Source organism: Bufo gargarizans, chromosome 2, assembly GCF_014858855.1.
Source record: "Bufo gargarizans isolate SCDJY-AF-19 chromosome 2, ASM1485885v1, whole genome shotgun sequence".
NCBI lineage: Eukaryota > Metazoa > Chordata > Amphibia > Anura > Bufonidae > Bufo > Bufo gargarizans.
In genome coordinates this window covers 65,821,683-65,843,762 of record NC_058081.1, presented here as the reverse complement: position 1 = coordinate 65,843,762, position 22,080 = coordinate 65,821,683, and the positions used below count along the sequence as shown (strand labels likewise).

Genomic DNA, 22,080 nt, shown 5'->3' with positions numbered 1-22,080 from the left:
TGAATTTCCTTCTCTTATTAAGGTAAACCCTCTCAATATGCCCTGTTAGGGCTATGGATGTCATAGAGGAGGGCTGTCTCTCTGAGGTGGATTTGAGTTGGCCATGTAATACATACATGGCCATTCATCTGAATGGCCACCGATCACCACTACAGTTTTACTGCACTGGCTGGTTGCTCTGTCTGCTGGGTTTTCTCTGAGAAGACAACCCTTTTAAAAGTCAATCTAGTGGAGGAAAGCATAACCCCTCAGTGAGTTATCTTACCCTCAAACTTGTTTTCCACTCCGTAACACATTCGCTCCCTGGAACCTTTACCTCATACCTCATATACCATTTCTTCCTTGCTGTCTTACATTTAGACCTTTTTCTATGCCTGACGGCAGGCCCATCTCATGGTAAATGAGATGGGCCTTCCGTCCCCTTCCCTACCGACGTCAGGCCCACTTTTTTAGACCTGGCGTGAGCAGGGAGAAGTCGCAAATTGCAGAGAAACTAGCTGTTGCACCGCAATCTGCTCCCGAAATATGTCTAATATAGGTGTATGTCACGGTAGGTAAGATAAGGGAAGGAAACAGAACACGGCAAAGCAAACAAAACAACTGACTAGGCCCCAAAAGCTAGGGAACAAAGGGGTCACCTCCTAGCAATCTCTAAAAACTTTCCCTAAGCTGCTATGCCCATGTGCATATCTCGGTGGTAGAAATGCATATGCCCACGTACCTAAGACTAAAACACACTGAAAGAAAACCCTCATCTGTAGGGAAGAGGGAAAGAAATACCCAGCTCCTTCAAACAACCAAAGAAGCTAGCGTCTCCCTAGAGGCCTAGTCAAAACAGACACAGAAGGAAAAAGGGAAAAGGACTTATCTAGAGATGAGCTGGAGCAGACTATCCACCAAACTTCAGAGCTCACACAAGGCAGAACTATAACCCGCAAAGGCTATAGGGAGAGAGAGGAATAAATAGCCTCACCAATTACCTAAAGAATAACACCTGGGAGGAGGTGGGATTTTGCTCAAACCCACAACAAAACAAACTGTCAGATCGAGTCACGTGCAGCAATTGTGACAGATCTCCTCAGAACACCCACAAGGCAGAGTATTTTAGCTTCAGAAATGACCCTCATAGTTTATAAGGCTGAAAAAAGACATCTGTCCATCAAGTTCAGCCTGTTATCCTGCAAAGTTGGTCCAGAGGAAAGCAAAAAACCCTCCTTGTTATTTTTTCTCCTCAAATACCCCCGGCATGCCAACTGTGCCCCCCTGCAGTTTTCGTGCCCAGCATGTTAATACTGAGCATCAGTACAGGGAGGAAGAGACGCCAGGGTTTCTCAGTGGGCAATTCCTTCTCTTCGTCAGATATGTGCCCCCTTCACAGGACGTTAAAAAATATACTCACCTAGTTCCTCAGGATCACAGTTCAGCCGCTGGTGCTCCGTAGCAGCAGCAGGATGTAGTGTCACACATCACACTGCTGGTCTGTGTAGGAGGAGGAGCACAGAAGATTCCTGGCCGCACCGCTCCTCCTCGTACACAGACCGGCAGTGTGATGTGTTACACTACATCCTGCTGCTGCTGTGGAGCCAGGTCCATATTCAGATTTGATGCTGCCCTAGGGCTTTAGTGCCAGCTTTCTCCCCCCAATGAAGTCCATAGATGATGGTAAAATGCTCCCTAGGCCTTCCTTCAGCTATCCCTCAGGACTCCCTCATACACTTGGACAATTAAAGGACTGACCTGTTACGTGTGCGCTTGCCAGCTGATTGGTCCCATGTTCTTATGTGCCCGCATTGCTGAGAAAAATGATGTTTTATTATATACAAACAGGGGCGGTACCATTACACCTAGAGGCTCCGCTCTCTCTGCAACTGCCGTGCCCTCTGCACTTTAACATGGCCTGGTGGGATGACATTTTCACTGCCAGGCCCTGTCAAAGTAGACAGGGAGCGCCAGTTGCAGAGACAGCAGAGCCTCTAGGTGTAATGGTAACGCCCCCGTTGCTCCTAGATGATCATTTGCATATATTCAAATATTATTTTTTTCCCTCAATAATGCAGGCATATATGAACATGGGCCCAACCCCTAGCCATTTTACAGGCTAAGGCAGCGCTAAAGAATGTCCATTAGTGCCAGTGACATCACCGGTCTCACTGTCAGGTAGAAGCCTCCCCCAAATAGTATCCCCAGTGGTAATAAGGCTCCCTACACTGCCCTCAGTACTAATAAGGCCTATAGGGCACCTCTTATAATCTATAAGGCACTTCTATAGAGCCCTCAGTAGTAGGAATGCCCCCCATCACCACTGCCCACAGTATTTATAATGTTCCCTGCAGTGCCCCCTGTAATTATAATACCTCCTGCCGTACCCCCGGGATTATAATCATCTTTGTAGTGCCCCCATAAATTATAATGCCCGTCCTCTCCCTCCAGTCTTCTATACCATGCAGTCCCATGTAAATAGCACCAGTTGTGTCCCACCAGTCTTCTATATGATACAGACCCATGTAATTATCTTGCTTACAGTCTTCTATACCATGCAGTCTCATGTAAATAACACCTGTCCTCTCCCTACAGTCCCATGTAAACAACTTCTCTTCCTTACAGTTCTCTATAACATACAGTCCCATGTAAATAACTTAAATCCCCTCCTTCACCCCCCTCCAACACATAGTCCCATATAAATAACATCACTCCTTACCCTCCAGTCTTCTAAAATATCCAGTCCGATGAAAATAACACCAGTCATCTCCCTCCAATTTTCTATCCAGTTCCATGTAAAAAACATATCTTACAGTCTTCTATAACATACAGTCCTATGTAACTGACACACCTTTAGAAGTTATAATAGGGAGAACCACATCTCCCAGCATTTCTCTGGCACTTACATTCATTCCATGGCATCACAGGTCTCCACTGCTGAGCGCTGCCTCTTTCTGCACTGGTCACATGACGGTGACCTCATCACAGGTCCTACCTCCACTTCCACTGCTGAAAAGATCACATGACTATGATGTAATTGAAGTTCCTTCAGCTATGAAGTTTAGACACAAACGGCAGCAGAATCGCAGTAAGTGCTAATCAGGCCCCCCCACTCCCCCCAAAAATTCCGCCCCCTCCCGACCTCCACACCAAGGTGCCCAGGCTATTCTGTTGGCAGAGGTAGGGAATGAAAAATATGATAAGATAAAAAAAATAAACGCCTCTGCTGGCACTAGGATGGGCCTTCTCCCTTGCTGGGCCCCTGTACAGCTGAATGTATATGTCTGCCCCTGGTCAGCAGCTACTGCCCAGCCAAGATCTGGAGGAGACATCTGCTGCCTCCTTCGGTAGGCGGGCAAGTAGTGGTGATGAGAGTCGCGTGGGAGCAGGTGTTGCGAGCGGTCAGACTCCTGCCTGTTGAGGGGGACATCAGTGACGTGCAGACAGTAGCGGATGATGATGATGTAGCCGATCGCACTTTGGAGCTGGGTGAAGAAGGGGCTTTATCATCATCAGAAGAAGAGGGTGGCAGCTTGAGCGTGAGGCAGCTGCTGAGCCAACAGGGTGGCAGCATGGCAATGAGTCAGTAGGGTGGCAGCAGTGGGAGGTAAGGAGACAAACGTGCCCAGGGTAGACCCCCCCACTTAGCAGGAGCCTACCAGCTAGAGAAAGTAGTGGTGCAGGGGTCCACGGAGGCAGCGGTAGCAGGCAGTCAGCGTGGAGTTTTGGGGGGAAAATGCCATACTCGGCGGTGTGGCAATTTTTTGTTATGGCCATTTGCCAAATTTGTGGGCAGAAGGTGAAGCGTGGCCAGGGTGCCAATGTTGGCACTACTGCCCTGCGTCAACACATGCAGCATCACCATAAAGTAGCCTGGGAGAACCGTGGCTCTGATGTGGTGGTCCAGCCTGCCGCAGGAACCGCTGCATCACCCAGTGGCACGCACCCGATTTCAGGCAGTCAAGGCTCCACCACCTCAGCCGAAGGGAGCTGTCTTTCCTTCCCATCATCTGCTGGTCCTAATGTTCCTGCTCCTCCTCCTGCTCGTCAGTCATTCCGTCAGCAATCGATCAGCGAAGCTATTGCCAAGAGACAACAGTATGCGTGCACTTATCCAACGGCGCAGAAGCTGAATGTGCTCCTTTCCAAGTTGCTAGTGCTGCAGTTCCTACCTTTCCAACTGGTGGACTCTGCATCTTTCATAGAACTGATGGCTCGTGCCGAGCTGAGGTGGAGAGTCCTTCATCAAGAAATCGAATCCTGGCTTTCTCCTCGACAACTCAAAATCTGAACCATGGTGACCGAAACAGGGAAGAACAAGGTGTCAGTGCTGCGTCAAGGAGGGCTGAGCCATGCGCCCTGCATGGCACACGTGTTCAATCTGGTTGTAAAGTGGTTGCTGAAGTCTTCACTCCATCTGCAAGACATCCTGAAAATGACCAGGAAACTTTGCATGCACTTCAGCCATTCGTACGTCGCAAAGCACACCCTCCTTGAGCTGCAGCGGCAGAACAGCATCCCCCAACATAGGCTGATATGCAACATTTCTACCCATTGGAATGTCACCCTCCATATGTTGGATCGATTATATGAACAGAGAAATGCCATACACGATTTCTTGATGATACAGGGGGACAGAGGTACTCCCCTGTGTAACTTTGATGTTAGCCAGTGGCAGCTCATGCGTGACACCTGCCATTTGCTCGGGCCCTTTGAGGAGGCCACTTTATTTGTCAGTCACCAGGAATGAACGTCGTCATTCCACTGCTTCATGTCCTGGAACAGATGTTTCTAAATCTGGCTGGACAGGAGACGTGGCAACTACATCTCAAGGCCACATCAGCCCTGTGGGGGCTGAACTAGAGGAGGATGAGGAGGACATTCGAGCACAAGCAATGTGTAGAGAAATGAGTGGTTTTTCTACACAGGTGATAGGACAGCAGGAACAGCCAGAGGAGCTACAGGGCGATGAGAAAGATGAGGCAGAGGACTCAGACACACTGTGGCAGTATGCAGTGGAGATGGAGGCAGGGAGTCCCTCCAAGTGACTTGCGCTAATGGCCCAATGCATGCTCACTTGCTTGCTTAGTGACAGTCGAATTGTCCCCATTTGGCAGAGGGATGACTACTGGCTCTCCACCATGTTAGACTCTCGCTACCGATCAAAAATGGGGGCCTTTTATACACCCGCTGAGAGGAAGGACAAACTGAACTACTATAGAGACATCCTATGTAGTCAGTTGGCCGCTGCCTATGTGCGCTGTCGCCCATCCTCACGCAGGTCTGACCAGGGGGCCTTCTGTGCTCACGTTCCACTGCCATGGCTGCTGGGGTGGGGTTGGGAGTTGCAGTAGCAGTACCAGCTCCATCAGCAGCAACTTAAGTCTAGAGTCGCTAATGAGCAGTTTTTTTCACCCGCCTACTGACGAAACTACTCACCATCAGCAGCAGCTACACATAGAGCAGAACCTGAACCAGCAGGTTGTGGCATACTTGGAGTGCACCCTGCCACAGCACATCAAAGATCCCCTGGACTACAGGGAAGCCAAACTCGATTTGTGCCCCCAACTGGCCGAGTTTGCCCTGGAGAAGATTTCCTGTCCGGCCAGCAGTGTGGCATCAGACCGGGTGTTTAATGCGACGGGAGCCATAGTTACCCCACGAAGAACTCGCATGTCCACTCACAATATGGAGAAACTGACTTTTGTGAAGATGAATCAGGCGTGGATCAGATAGGATTTTCAAACACCAGTGCCTGATGCATCAGACTAGATCATCCATGGTGCCACACCAACACTTTGACAAAAGAGACCTGTTTCTTCTGGCTACCTGCTTCAGCTACTATTCTGATGCTTCCAACCGCCTGATGCCACACCTGCTGCCAGGTGCTTCTACTGCCAGCCACCATCTTCAGCTGGTACTGCCCCCACTTCCCTACTCTATCACTGGGCCACCCTGTGGTCTCCTCATGCTGTTGCCACATCACCACTCTGTGGTCTCCTCATGCTGCTGCCACCTCCCCACTATGTAACTGGGCCACTCTGTGGTCTCTTCATGCTGCTGCCACATCACTACTCTGTGGTCTCCTCATGCTGCCGCCACTTCACTCTGTGGTCTTCTCATGCTGCTGCCACCTCAACACTATGTCACTGGGCCACATTGTAGTCTCCTCATGCTACTGCCACTTCACCACTCTGGTCTCCTCATGCTGCTGCCACATCACTACTTTGTGGTCTCCTCATGCTGCTGCTACCTCAACACTCTGTGGTCTCCTCATGCTGCTTCCACATCACTACTCTGTGGTCTGCTCGTGCTGCTGTAACCTCAACACTCTGTGGTCTCCTCATGCTGCTGCCACATCACTACTCTGTGGTCTCCCCATGCTGCTGTTACCTCAACACTATGTCATTGGCCTACTCTGTGGTCTCATCATGCTGCTGCCACCTCAACACTATGTCACTGGGCCACTCTGTGGTCTCCTCATGCTGCTGCCACTTCACCACTCTGTGGTCTCCTCATGCTGGAGCCACATCACTACTCTATGGTCTCCTCATGCTGCTGCTGCCTCAACACTATGTCACGGGGCCACTTTGTGGTCTCCTCATGCTGCTGCCACTTCACCACTCTGTGGTCTCCTCATGCTTCTGCCACATCACTACTCTGTGGTCTCCTCATGCTGCTGCCACCTCAACATTATGTCACTGGGCCAATTTGACACTTTGACTAGAAATTCGCTCATCTCTAGTTACGACCACACTGCAATCCATCAGTGGTGGTCGTGCTTGCACACTATAGGAAAAGGTGTCGGCCTATTTGGTGCCCAGGGCCGTGAGAGTGCTCATAGGCTGGTGCTTTTTCCTATAGTATGCAAGCACAACCACTGCTGATGTATTGCAGGGTGGTCATAATCATGGAAACGAGCAGTGTATAAAGTGATTGAAAAATGAATCCAGTCAGCAAAGGAAGCAATATAGACAATCACAATACATTAGTAAGTGCCTTGTATTAACTTTCTCTACGTGATAAATGCCATTTGCTGAAGTGAGACAACCCTGTTAATCAAACAAAAAAAAACCTGCTGGGATCCCCAGTGATCAGCTATAAGGTATAGAGAAACCTATGGAGAAATAGTTCAAATTCTGTCCAGCGCCGGCCCAGGTAAAAAAATAAAATAAATACACATTGCCTATGTACATTGGATTAAACCGCTGCCTTCATCATGGTTGGGGGACAAGATGATGCAGTCCATGGAGGGAATTTATCATGAAGGGAATGTTTGAAGTCAGTCTGTGTTGGTGTACATTTATGAATGTCGCACATTGTTTAATGATTCTCTGTACTTTCACATAATTTCATTTTAGTTAATAGAGAAAGGTGTAGCTAGCAAATTTATAAAACCATTTTGACAGTTAAAACCAGATAGTAACACATCTCCTTTTTTCTAATCTGTTTTTATTTTCAGATTTCTTAATTTTATTTTCTTAACATAATTATGGGGGCAGCCATCTTGCCTGAGCTGTTCTTAACAGCATTTACACAGCATAAAAAAAATTGCTTTTTGGCAGCCCCATTGCCCATGGACACAATGGACAGGAGGGGACCTCATTGACTTCTATGGGAGAGTTTTCTAGGCATGCTCTGTAACCTGCGCAGTGGTCATTGTGCAAGGAGAGAGTAGATAAGATGTGATATCACCTATTGTGAATGGTGGATCCTGTCTTAGGCTACTTTCACATTAGCAGCAGCCTTCTCCGGCAGGACACGTCGTAGTTTTATTCCAGCCGCCTCTCAGCATGTTTGTTTAGTGAATGGGGCCGGAGCGGAATTCTGGCGGCATGCGTTCACTAGCGGCAGCACGGATCCGGCAGGCTGTTCACCCGCTGGAACTGCCTGCCAGAGAGGTCTGCCACTAATGTGAAAGTAGCCTTATCTATACACAGGGGTGATATAATTACAGACAGGATAAGAATGACAGATAAGCAGGTAACTGCAGTAAAGTGATCTGTACAGACCAAAAAGTGGCGCCTATTATTTGGCTTAGAGGCCAGTGAAAAAACTAGATTTTTGTGGTTTTAATAATATATTAGATAGATATTGACATGGGAAATTAAAAATAACATTACAAATACTTAAAAAATATGTTAAACATAAAAACCTGATTTAAACAATAGTTCATTTTCTGATGACACATTTCCTTTACAAAATCTGCCTGAATCCTCCTGAAAAAAAAGCTACAAAGTTATGGCCACTAGGAGTCACATTTCCATGTAACTTACAGTCCTTTGCCTGTTGTTAGGCAAGATCCCTAGTAACAGACATTCAGAAGATGGTTGAGAGGAAGTGTGTGTGTGTGTGTGTGTGTGTGTGTGGGGGGGGGGGGGGGGGTTTAGAGCTAGCTGAGCGCCTCTTGTTTTTCTGTGTGATTTATCCCTCTTTATCAACTTCTTGAGCTCCCTAGAAGAAAACAAACATAGTGGGAAGTAAGGTAAGTAAGGTCACTGCACACAGTACTGGCAGAAGGAATATACCCACTGCTTCTGAGAGAAATGTATCTAGCTATGCAGCTGAAACAGGGATTAATAGGGCTGAAAGAGGCTTTAGGGAAGCCCAAACATAACTGTTCTTTCACAGTTATGATTGTACAAAAAAACACAGCTATTATGCAAACTCAGGTATGGTCTTGAGCGAATCGAGCTTCAGATCGTTGATCCAAAGTTGATTTGTTCAAAATCTTCGATTTTAATGCTCTCACCATACAGCATTAGAATGAATTTACTCGTTTCATCGAAAGTTGCGCAAGAGTTCGGTGAAATAATTTGGTATTCATTTCTGCATTTATTTAAAAACATTTAAAATTAGGAATCCGCAGTCGGATTTGGTACCGGTTGGTACCATGGTACCAAACCCGACTTCGGATTTCTAATTTTAAATTCGCTCAAGACTACTCAGGTATGATTTAAACCTACCACTTTTCCCACTCCACCCTCCTACTGGAGTGAGACCTTGGCTTTTTTGCAACTTTTTAAAGAAGTCTCAATGATAAATCTGGAGTGAAGCTCATTAATATAGATAACATGTTCCCACCTGTAACGGACCGTTTCAGCAGACAAGGGGTTAAAATCCGTTTAGGCGATATGCCCCTTTCCGAGAGACAGGCACAGCTACTGCAGAACACCAACCTCCCAAACTGGATACAAGATAGCACTCCAAACTGGAACCTCGCAAATAGCTGTCAGCAGACGAACAGGAAAAGCATTCAGTCAGCTTACACTCCTGGCAATCAGTCTCCAACAGCATACAGGGAATCCCCCCAATAACGAGACAAGGCTCCGTGATCAGGGTCAAGCAGTGGTCTGACTGTACTTCAAGTACAGCCTCTTTTATTGATAAAAACCAAACATAGTACTGCCCACAGGGTTTTGAAATCCAACCAATCAGTAATTCACAACACACACAATGTAAATACAGCAACCAATCGTTCCCGCCCCCTAGAGGACCAGAAGGGAGACTGCGACACAGAACAGATACAACATATCCCCACAATGCATCATGGTTTCCTCCTCTCTGCCTGGGAGACGACCAAAGACAATCCAATTATCTCTCAGGACAAAGGGAGATCGCCAATACATATGTGGAGACAACAGGACAGACATCACCATTTAAACACACAATGGGACAATGGGACAATAGAACCACACCCAGCATATTCCTCCCAAGCTGACAAGTTACACTTATTATAAGTTGTTATAACTTTGTGAGGTTACATTGTCCATACATATAACTTACATCAATTTAAACAGTATAACTTGGGGGACAAACCTATCCAAAATTCCCTGGAATAGGTTCAGGGGTTTAAAAGTTACTATGGGCCATAATCCTGGGGCAAGAGGCTTTTAAACAGCCCCCTCCAAAACCCAGTGGCGAGGTTGGTTTCGCCACACCACCCATAATTCAAAGTGAGTGATGCAAAAAGTCACAAAATGTTTGTGCAAAGTCGCCAAGCCCCCATTTCGTGACCTTTTGAAGCCAGAATTCTGGAGTGAAGGCATGATAAATCCGGGCCCATAAGTGATATAACACTTAATTACATAATTATGTACATTTTTCTTTTCTCCTAGATCTGGATGGATCTTCGGCTTACTTCAATGAAGCATTTTTTAGCCACACAGGTGAGAACAAAGGTTTATGAATGGGCCTTTTGCTAGGCAGTCAACTGACAGGTAAGGCTACCTTCACACCAGCGTTATAGACATTAGTGCTCTGGGTCCAGCATAGTCCACTGCACAGTCTGACACTGACAGCACTGACTGGATAATGTCAGACTGTGCAGGGACAACCCCCCAACTGGTAACACCCAGATGCACCTTCATTGCAGACTGCTAGAAATTCATTCATAAACGTCTAGCGGGAATAATATAGAAATAGCGCAACATAGAGTTGTATGATCCAGAAGTGTTATTAATTATTACAATGGAAATACAAGTAGTTACTGAAACAGACATGTCAGGAGGGGTGGATGACAGGTCCTCTTTAAGTGGTGACATATCCTAGAAAAATGACAAACATTTTATAAATGGGAATACCTTTATAAGTCTTTGTTATTAGGACCACTAAAGAGCCATCCCCAATTTGGAAGAATGTGATGTGCCAGTGCCACAAAGATATTTAGCAAGTCACATTACTGTCATTCTCTACCATTTGTAGGCTCTTTTCAAACTAATGTCTTATGATCCCTTTTCAATCAAATCTCAGCAAACCCTGAGAGATCCCATTAACTGGCTAAAAGGCAAGACCAGTGCTGCAGACTGCACTATTCTTGCAATCATCTCTTCCACCTCTCGCTCCAGTACTGTCCTCGTATCCTAGGATGAGGGGCAGGGGTGTAAAAAAAGCAAACAGGCCCCTCCACCCTCTTTAGTGCTGGCCTGCTTTACAACAGGTCAGTATGACCTCTCCAGTAGATTGTGCGTCTGTACTTTAAAGGGTTATTTCCATCTCAGACAATGGGGGCATATCGCTACAACGAGAACGGAGCAGGGAGAGCTGTGGCTGGAGGAACCCGGATTTCCTGGGGTCCGTCCACCAGCAAGCGCTGCTCCCATAGAAGTGAATGGAAGCACACCGCGCATGCGCGGCCCGTGCTCCCATTCATTTCTATGGGGCAGACGGAAATAGCCGAGCCAGCGCTCGTCTATTTTCATTGGCCCCATAGAAATGAATAGAGGGCGGCTGCGCATGCGCAGTGTGCCCTCCGTTCATTTTCCCGCTCCGTTCTCATTGTAGGTGTGGGTCCCCTATCAGACAATGGGGGCATATCCTAGCAATATACCCCCATTGTCTGAGATGGAAAAAACTCCTAAGGGTTTTTGGAGGAACTGTCTAGATTTACACTCATTATACTGAATATTGTCTGTTTCCTCCTTTTTTTTTTTAAACCAGGAAGACATACAAAGAAGAGCCATGGATGGATGACCCTAGCTCTCATGGTTATACTGGGCATCATATTTATCATTTTGGGTATCCTCACTGGAATCCTGTTTGGACATTGTAAGTATTAAACATGAAGATGTACAATAGGGGAGTACATACCAGTGGTGGAGCAAACCCCTTCGGTGTTGAAGAGCTTTGCCGCCTATGCTGCAGTTTCCCTTGTAGTTTGAGGATGAAGGCCTTCATGAAAAGTTTGCTGGGGCTTCAGCCTTGTGGCTTTGTTCATAAGCCCTTGTGATTTGGTACTGCCGTTTCAGCCTCATAAGATTTTAAGTTCCTGCTTCATGTGTCCCTATTGAAGGGGAAGCCACTGGCCCTGATTGCCTAAGCCTTGAAATATTGCAACTGGATCCCACATGTTCTGCCTTAAGCTATGGAAAGTCATTGGAAAGTGTTATTTTGGCAATTGTCTGGGCAACGTTATTTGAGCAGTGTATGACTGTATTATTTGGACGCCACATCGTAGGGACGATGTCAGCAGTACATACCACACTTAACCTCAGAGATAAGCATAGTATGGACAGAGAGAGATACCTCTCGCCTCACATCTGCTATGGTTTCCATCAGATCAGAGCAGCTCTCATCTGTCAATACTCTACGATGTGTTCCTTCAAAACGCCCATCGATCACTTAGGTGTTCATTGTATGGAAAAAATGGAGGCAGCTGCATCCTGTGTGGTGGCTTCATCTGACTTTTGCTCCATCATTTTTGAAGTTACATGTTTGAGTTTCATTTGTACATCTGTACATCTGTCAACAGGAACTCATACTTTTCCTTCCTTTTCCAGACTCAACCATGAACGATGAACTGTCAGTTCTGAAATATAATGGTAACTACCCTACAGCTCATAAAACGTAACACAACGTTGTAAAATAAGATATGATATGATGGATCATGTTATATTGTAATATTCTATAGAATTGCTCCATCTGATTATAGGCCCAAAAAAAAAAAAATCATAAAGAAGCAAAATTGTTTAAACATGGTGGAGACATCTCAGGGGGGGGGCCAACTTTTATGGAAAATGGAAGGGAATGGGCCTTTAAAGTCCCAGGGTCAAAAAGTTAAGGAATGAAAAGAAGGAGGCATCGGGCTAAGGGCTCATGCACAGGGTCTTTGCTGTTTTTTGCAGTCCACAAATTGTGGATCTTCAAAACGCAGATCCCAGCTGAGAACCTGCTGTCATTTTTTTCTCCTTCAGAAATGTCCTATCCTTGTCCCCGGATCAGATGCGGAACAAAACCACAGGCATGTGCATGAGCCCTAGAAGTGCTAACCAATACGGCTGCACGTCTTGCCCAGCTAAAATGGAGGCTGCATCACAAGAAGTGATGAAAGAGAGAAAGAGACATAGAGACAGAGACAATCAGAGCACTTTAGATTCATGTCGAATTATTCTCTACATCCAAATCAAATCAGACAGCTTAAATTGGAATTCACTATGTTTGATACGTCTGGTCCAATGTGCCAATGTTGATATTGTGCTTTCTATCCTGAAATACAAACCAGAAACTGAAAAGCTCTATTCATTGTTCCTTATCCCCAGTTTCAGATCCAGTTATTAAAAACGATGTCTCTGAGCTCTGGAAATCAGGTAATTATCCAAACACTAAGGTCTACATATACAATATATCATCATTGTGCAGTGACCCCGAGGATCACTGCTAAAGAGTTAATATTGTGATTTATTGTCTGAGGACTTAAATGGTTAAAGTAGTCTTTTTTTTTTTGCACTATATATCCCAAACGGTTGTGTATAGGCAGCAAGGAGTTAACTGGCAGCTCTTTAGTGTAGTTGCTAGGATGATGGTCTGGTCCCACCAGAGTTGGCAACCTAAATTGTTATTTTTTCTGGACAATTTATCCCAAAATCACGGACACATTGGATAACTAAAGATCAGATGCTAGTACTGAACACATTACCCGAGTTTACTGTATGTCTTAACTGCTGAGATTCACAATCAAAGTGACCTGCTGAAGTACTATCAACCTCCCAAAAATTACATACAAATTTAATTTTTTTTCACGGACACTGCAAAAAGGTCCCCAGCTTGCCTCTCCCTTCCCTCACTGCTCCCCAAAGTCCCACCAATAGAAATAATTATCTGCCAGAATGCATGATGTTAACAGTGCCCCCAATAGTAATGACCCCTAGTAATCATGTTCCCCATAGCCCCTCAGTACTAATTATTCTCCTTATAATGTGTGCCAGTACAAAAACTACCGCCTTATAATGTGAATCAGTGCAAAACCCCCCTTATAATGTGCCCCAGTACAAAAAAATACCCCCTTACCTTTCAGATCAAACCCCCATAACAGATCCTCAGATCATACACCCATATCAAACCTCTGATGAGACCCCCCATCTCAGACCTCAGACCAGACCCACAGTAGACTTCTCAGACCCCCCTTATCAGACCTCAGACCAGACCCCCATTAGACCTCTCAGACTCCCATTAGACCTCCAGACCAACATATTAGACCTCAGACCAGACCCCCCATTAGGGCACCCCAGCCACCACCAGGCAGAAGCCCCCAGGATGTTCTCCTAAGGAATAAATGGAGCGAGAACTATGACCACCCTCATTGCCACCACCACTCCCGTCCTCTCCAGCTTCAGCCACCATGCCTCCACTGTGTGCCGGCGTGCTGTAATGATAGCAGGGGACGATGCAGGAATTGGAAGGATGGGTTTTAAGCATGTTGGTCTATATGCTGTGCATCCAGTGACAGATTGCATTAAATGGGTTCTGCAGTTTGTTTAAACTGATGATCTATCCTCTGGATAGATCATCAGCATCTGATCAGCGGGGGTCCGACACCCGGGACCCCTGCCGATCAGCTGTTTGAGAAGGCAGCGGCGCTGGCAGTAGCGCCGTGGCCTTCCTGCCGTTTACCACAGGCCCAGTGATGTCACGACTAGTATCACTGGCCTGGGCGGGGCTAAGCTCCATTCAAGTGAACAAAGCTTAGCCGCGCCCAGGCCAGTTGATACTAGTCGTGATGTCACTGGGCCAGCGGTAAATAGCGAGAAGGCTGCGGTGCTCCTGCCAGCGCCGCTGCTTTCTCAAACAGCTGATCGGCGGGGGTCCCGGATGTTGGACCCCCGCTGATCAGATGCTGATAATCTATCCAGAGGATAGATCATCAGTTTTAAATAACTGTAGGACCCCTTTAAGAGGTGGTAGCTCCCTCCATTCGAGTTTTGGAAATCCTATAAACATGAATGAAGAGAGACAAGCGCACGTGTGCGACCACCTCTTTATTCACTCACCCCCTTGTGGGGCAGCAGTCACCCCTCGGAGCCCCAATAATTAATGAGATTTATTAAATGGGAAAACTCCATTAATCACAGTGTACACTGCTCATGTCCAGGGGTTACGACCACCCTGAAAGTTAATTTTCTGATATCTGTTTTCAGTTTCCAACATCATGGGCGATCTGTCAAAGATAAAAGATAGAGGTAATGTTCATTTGTAATACTTGTCTCTGCCGCTCTGAACTACTGGAGTGTATCAGTTTCATCCTTAAGATAAAGTCATTTATGGCTGCCTTCTGAGGTGATCATTACTCCACTCTGAAGATCTTTACCTACTTGGGAGGAACAGATGTAGAAAGTGTCTGGCTTCTATTAGGGGACATTCACATGACCTTATCCGTTTTGAGGCCTGCAAAATGCGGATCTGCAAAACATGGATAACGGCTGTGTGCGTTCTGCATTTTGTGGATCAGCACGTTCTGTCCATTTTTCTTTAACAATTCTTTATTTATTGTAAGCAGGGTAATGACATTTGCTTTATGCAAGAGTGCACTATACATGGAAAATCAATAACCAATGATACAATATCTCAATCTTGATACAGTGTCATAAACATGAAAAGATTATATATGAGTACAAATTCCAATGCAAATACACACTCACATTCAGCGATTCAATATTCAGAGTACAATTAATTACCTAGGAACATATTAGAGTGCAAAAGAGAAAAGAAATAATATAGATTTATAACAGAAACCAAAACACCATCTCGGCGAGTAGCTAAGTAGGTACATCAAAGGATCGGCTGTTTAATTTATATTCTGTAAGGACCAAAGCGAAAATATAGCTTCAGTGGGCAGGCATGTTAACAACAGGAGGCAGGCATTCTCCCCTTTCAGGTCTGATAAAGGCCAAATCATGTCTCTTCTGTCAGAAGCAAGTTAAGTGTATGTTGTTAGAGGCTAGTAATTTGTGTTCTCTTTACATGGAATTTTAGCCAGGGACTCTTAAGGAATGCTTCCCTATTCCCTGAGTTCCACCCCACCTGTTCTTCCATTAGGCATATGTGGTGAACTTCCTCCATCCATTCTTCTACCCTTGGAGGCTCCGTTTCTCTCCATCTCCTTGGTATTAGGATTTTTGCAGCTTCTATCAGGTGAGTGGGTAGATTATTAGACGAGGGCACAAAATCCGACTGGGGTTTAAACAACAATACTAATTCTGGAGTCAGTATAATACTTGTGTTACATATAATGTTTATCTGTCTTCCAATTTCCTCCCAGAAGTATTTCAAGGAGGAGCAAGACCACCATATGTGGGAAATTGTACCCCTATCCACCAGACATCTCCAGCACCTGTCATTGGGGAGAAAGTTTATTTTGTACAAAAAGTCTGGCGTCCTGTACCACCTTGTGAGAATTTTAAAAGAGTTCTCTTGTAAACGAATACTTCTTGAGAAGCCATGTGAGTGAGCTAAGATAGTTTTGACTTCTGAGTCTGATATGTGTATCCCAAGCTCATTTTCCCACGCTTTTAAATACAGAGTTTTCTCAGAAGGTGGTACAAGGAGCAATTGGGAGTATAAATAGGATAGGATTTTCGGTGGGGGTCTATTGGAGGACAGTGATAAATTTTCTAACCATGTTGGATCCAAAGCTTCGCTAGCATACTTCCTCTTGTATTCCCTACATGTAATGGTCAGATCTCTTATTGCTAAAGAGTTTCTAAGGGGTCTCGGGATTCTCTCCATCATGCCCTTTATAAAGGAGTCCAAGTCAGCAGCTTTGCGCAAGTTTGAGATTCTCAACTCTGTGAGATTGTACCAACACTGCTGACTTACACTTCTTTTACCTCTCATAAAATAAGGCAGGACCGAGAGCGGAGCTAGCGGGGAAAGTTGGTTATTATGCAACAGGAGACCTGCTGTTTTCTGACAATATGACAGCATAGTGTTAGTCATTTCCGAAAGGAACAAAGGCCTCTTTCTATCTTTATATGCAACCCACATATATCTTGTGGAATTTGTGACCATTAAGCTACGCTCAATGTCAACGTGTAGTTTGTTATTGGACATGTCTGCTAGTTCAGTCCATCTTTCTAGGTGTAAAGCCTGGTGGTAAGTCCTTAAATCAGGGAAAGAGAGTCCTCCTGCTACTTTCTTCCTAATGAGAAGAGAATAGGAGAGACGAGATTTCCCACTGGCCCACAAGAATTTAGTAAAAAGCTTCCTAAAATCTGCAAAAAGTTTGTCTGGGATTTTTATAGGTAAACATCTCAAGATGTATAAGATCTGTGGGAGGGCATATGTAGTAAGTACATTTTTCCTGCCTAGCCAAGACAGGAAGGGAATTTTTATGGAGTTAAGGTAGGATTTAATTTTGGCAAATAAGGGAAGATAGTTTAGACTATAGAATTGCTGGGGATCTGAAGGAACTTGAATTCCCAGGAACTTTATAGACCGTTTCGGCCATTGGAATGGCGAGAGTGGGACTAGGGTATCCGCCTTTTTCTTCTCTATGGAGACATTAAGTAGCTCTGATTTCTCATAATCTTAAAATTAGAGACATCTCCATAATCGTTCAGCAGCTTCATAATTTCTAGCAAGGCTTCTTCCGGATTAGTGACCAGCAGAAGGAGGTCGTCGGCAAAAGCCGCCACTGAATGTGTGTTACAACCTATCTGAAGCCCTTTTATTTTGTCTGAAGCCCTTATTTTATTTAGAAAGATCTCTAAAGCTAGTACAAAGAGCGAGGGGGATAGGGGACAACCCTGACGCGTCCCATTGGAGATCTCGAAGGGAGCAGAGAGGTATCTATTAGCCAAGACTTTTGCCGAAGGACCTCCATGGAGGGTGAAGATTGCAGCAACGAACGCGGAAGGGAAGCCAAAGTGCAAAAGTGCATTTTTCATAAACGACCAACTTACCCTGTCAAAGGCATTTTCCGCGTCCGTTCCTACAAGTATTAAAGGGATCCTCTCTTTTCTGGCGTAATGGATGGCATGGAATATACTGCTAACATTATGTGTACCCTCCCTGCCCCCCACGAATCCCACCTGCTCCTCTTTGAGAAGCCGGGGAAGATATTTGGCTATCCTTAGACTAAGAATTTTAGCCCATAATTTCACGTCAGCATTCAAAAGCGAAATGGGCCTATAACTGCCACATCTACTTGGATCTTTCCCCTCTTTATGTAAAACTACTATATGGGCCACCAGGGATTGTGTGGGCAGGGGAGACCCCCCTAGCAACGAGTTACAGAGTTTTGTGAGTTGGGGGAGTAATGTCTTCTGAAATTTTTTATAGTACGATATAGGAAGACCGTCCGGACCCGGATATTTCCCCGAGGGAAAGCTCAAAAGACAGGCACTCACTTCGTCCTCTGTGATGGGAGCTAACAACTCAACTGCCTCTTCTGCCCTGAGTTTGGGTACATCTACTGAATTGATGAAAGAGGCATCTTTCTCTTGTTTATCCTTAGGGTCTACTTTTGTAAGTTGTACAAGGAGGAGTAAAAATATGCAAATTCATTTGCTATTGCTTGGTTTGAGGTCAGGGATTCACCTTTACCGTTTTGGATGCGTGCAATATGCGTCTTCTCCCTCTGACCCTTTATTAATCGTGTGAGTAGTTTAGAACCTCTATTACCATGGACATAAGTCTGGAATTTTGCCATTTTGAGCATCTTTGCTGACCTAATAATTAGAAGATCTTTAAGTCGCGTACGTAGTTTGATTATATCATCATGAGTTACTTTGGAGGGCTGTCTCTTATTAAGGTTTTCTAGTACAGATATTTGAGATATCACGGAATCTACCTCCTTTATCCTCTGTTTGCGGACCCACGACCCTAAGGCGATTAATTCCCCCCTAACAAAGGCTTTGTGTGCCTTCCAAATGATAGGTGTGGCCACTTGTGGGTTTTCATTTATTTAAAAAAACATGTTTATTTTCTCCTCTATCTGGGACCTATGCTTGGCATCTTCTAGGAGGGTCTCATTAAGCCTCCAGGTCCAAGATCTAGGGGGGGGGGGGGCTCCCTGAAAATGAATTCCCACTGAGACTGGCGCGTGATCTGTTACTGTAATTGGGCCAATGCTCACAGACTCCACTCTCTCCAGTAGGTGATTTGACAAAAAGATGTAATCCAGTCTCCTATAGGTGCCGTGCATGGCTGAGAAAAAAGTATAATCCTTCCCCTGAGGGTGGAATACTCTCCAGGCATCTGAAACTTGATGAGCATCTAAGGCTCTCTTCATTTTTCTCACTTGTAAGGCAAGTTGTCTTGGGAAAAGAGAGGTGGAGTCTAGAGGATGGTCCAAAGCTATGTTAAGATCTCCTCCTAGAATTAAAGCTCCTTCTTTGAACGAGTGTAGGGTTTGTAAAGTATCCCCCAACCATTTGATGTTGGGAGCATATACATTGGCAAGAGTAATCCTGTTTCCAAAGAGTGACCCTTTCACAAACACAAAACGTCCTAACGGGTCTATTAACTGTGTCTGAATTTGTAAGGGGAGACCTTGTCTAATTCCTATTGAGACGCCCTTGGAAGCTGATGTATGGGTACTATGCACCCATGTGGAAAACATTTTCGTGTAAAGTGCAGGTATCCTATTGTGTCTAAAGTGGGTTTCCTGTAAGAGCAATATATTTACCTTCTCTTTTTTTAACATCTGGAAAACCCTACTTCTTTTTTGCGGCCCGTTTAGACCATTCACATGACAGAACGTATCTTGACATTGCACAATATTAAGGTGGCATAGAATAAATGTACTGCAGTCCATGCCAACATCTCCATGATTCCCGTAACCTCAACAGGCTACCCAGAAACGACTATAATCTTCACACACCTGGGGTCATGTCCGGCATGGGCTGCAGCACAAGCTGGGTACGCTAAAGTAAGAATTGTTCACACAAGCAACCAGCAGAAAACTTCGGAGTACATACATACTTAGGTTATATGGTATATGGCTAATACACGTTACTGCTAAAAACAGTCATACATGTAAACTTTCAGGATGTCTCTACAGTGTAAACCAAAACAGAAGGAAGTCGGATCGTGTAACCGTGAAGAGGATAAACTCATGTCCTCCCCACGTATACACAAGAATGACCTTAGCAGAATAAAGAATAAAGGGAAGGGGCTCTCTATGAGCCTAGATCAGGTGTAATCGCGAGTGAGAAGGGGGGAGGGGGTTGGAGATAAAAAGGGAGGAGGAGGGGGGAGAGGAGGGGGGAAAAGATCATGGGAAGGTTATCGAAATTGTGTATTTAAGTTGTAAGCAATCCTATAGACTCTCACCCCCTCTCATTAAAGATACTCAAGTCCTTGACTTTTACAGCTTAAGAGAGTTAGCGCCTCAGGTCTCTCCTTCAAGCTCCTTCCTTGAGGCGCTGTTCCCGCTTCTCCTTCTCTGCCTTTGCCTCTGGGGTTTGGCTTGCCGTCCCGGGGTCCACGATGCAGGAAGCGGCAAAGGTGGAATGTCGGCGATCTCTTGTGCTAAGTTCCAGTCTTGGATATCCGGATCACCAATTCCCAGGTAATCATAGATGCGCTTTAGGTCACTATGGGACCTGAGTACCAACTTCTTATCAGGCATGTTTATGAGAAGCCCAAATGGGAACAACCAGCGATATAGAAGCTTTTTTTCCTTAGTACTTCCAGCAAAGGCTTCAGCGCTTTCGTCTTGCGCAGCGTGACAGGGGAAAGGTCTTGAAAGATGGCTACCGATGCCCCTTCAAACTTCAAAGGAGCTTTGCCGCGAGCTGCTTTCAGAATGCACTCCTTAGCTTGGTAACTTGCAAGTTTGCAAATTATATCCCTAGGCAGGTCTGTAGGGCCTGGCGGCGGCCTCAACGCCCGATGCGCTCTCTCCAGGGTAAAATCCGGAGTTACAGCTGGCCCCACGAGGTGAGTGAAGAAGGTAACCAATGCGGTTTCAATGGCATCCGGCATGATGCTTTCAGGGAAGCCCTTGAGACGCAAATTGTTCCTGCGACCCCGGTTATCTTGATCTTCTAGCTGTGTGTACAGCGTGTTTATGTGGGCTTGAGTGTAATCCAAAGAATGTGCCACCGCTGAGCCAAACTCAATAATGGCGGTCTGAGCAGTTTCGACCGCTTCCACTTTCTCCCCCAGGTGCTGGAGATCTTTTTTGTATTCTTTCAGCTCCTGCACTATCGGATCCAGAGCTTCTGCTAGGAGTTTCCTCATGAATGGTCTAGAGACCGGGAGGTGCTCCTTCAGTGACGGGGCAGCTACTTCACTGCCTTCACCGTCCTCAGAGTCCGAAGGATCAGGTTGTAATTCAGGATCTTCTGGCGGCGCCATTTTCTCTGGCTTCTTAGACTGCATCGCCGACGTCTTTTTGACTAATTTATCCAGATCTCCTTGACCCGAAGTATGCTTAATGTGTGCCGGGTTCTCCCTGGATTTATCTCTCAACGGCTTGCCCATGTTTGCTGGTGAAAATTCTAATGATGCACTTTTCTGTGTCAGTCCTCAGCAGAGTGATCTAACTTGCGGCCATTCAGCTCCGTTGCCAGGCTCTGCCCCCCCACGTTCTGTCAATTTTGAGAAATGCCTATTCTTGTCCACAATATGGACAAGAATAGGACGTTCTATTTTTTTTTTTTTTACTTGGCCGGGGAATAATATATGGATGCAGACAGCACATTCTTTTGCAGCCCCATTGAAATGAGAATGCCCCCTTAGTTTGAATATGTATCTCTTGTACAGCAGGTCTCTTTAACTCCTATTGATATTAAACGGCTTTCTCAGAGTCTATACATTTATGGTCTTAGGACTGGCCAGCAACAAATGATTGATGGGGTCCCACCTAGACTATACTTGCCAACTTTTCACAAGTGGGATCCAGGGGATAGAAGGGTGTGGTGTATAAAATGCACTGGTGAAACTTCTTCATGCACTGCCACGCTCTTTTTTCTGGAGCACACCCCCTTTCACCATTTTACAGGTCCCATATTTGTGAGGTGCCTCATCCCCTTAATGCTTCTTTGGGTGCTGTGGCCCTCAGTGCGGTGCCTGGGAGATTTTCCAGCTCCTCTGAGAGCGCCGAGAAACTTCTCTTTTTCTGGGAGCCTCCCGGGCCTTCTGGAGCAGTTAGCAAGTATAACCTGTTGATGTGTCTGGTTCTGAAACTCAACCTTGAATGGGCTGTGTTACCATACTAGATTTGGCTACATGTGTTTGAACATTGCTGAGGTCCTGCAGAGAGTATAGAAGTCCTAGAGGTGGGACCTTCACTAAACACAGGTCTATGGCTCTAGGTGACTGTTAGCAACTGTGGATCTTTTTGGTTAGAGATGTCCATACTAACCACTTGAGTTCCTA

At 45.7% G+C, this 22,080-nt stretch overlaps 1 protein-coding gene across 1 annotated transcript in view; it reads left to right on the top strand.

Annotated features, from left to right (window-relative positions):
• LOC122927341 (perlucin-like protein) overlaps window positions 1-22,080 on the top strand; it is a 36,210-nt gene that overhangs the window by 3,417 nt on the left and 10,713 nt on the right. Inside the window, exons 2-6 of the mRNA XM_044279094.1 lie at window positions 10,098-10,148; window positions 11,419-11,526; window positions 12,258-12,299; window positions 13,017-13,064; window positions 14,892-14,933. Of these exons, the coding sequence (XP_044135029.1) occupies window positions 10,098-10,148; window positions 11,419-11,526; window positions 12,258-12,299; window positions 13,017-13,064; window positions 14,892-14,933 (291 nt within the window). The remainder of the gene's footprint in view (window positions 1-10,097; window positions 10,149-11,418; window positions 11,527-12,257; window positions 12,300-13,016; window positions 13,065-14,891; window positions 14,934-22,080) is intronic.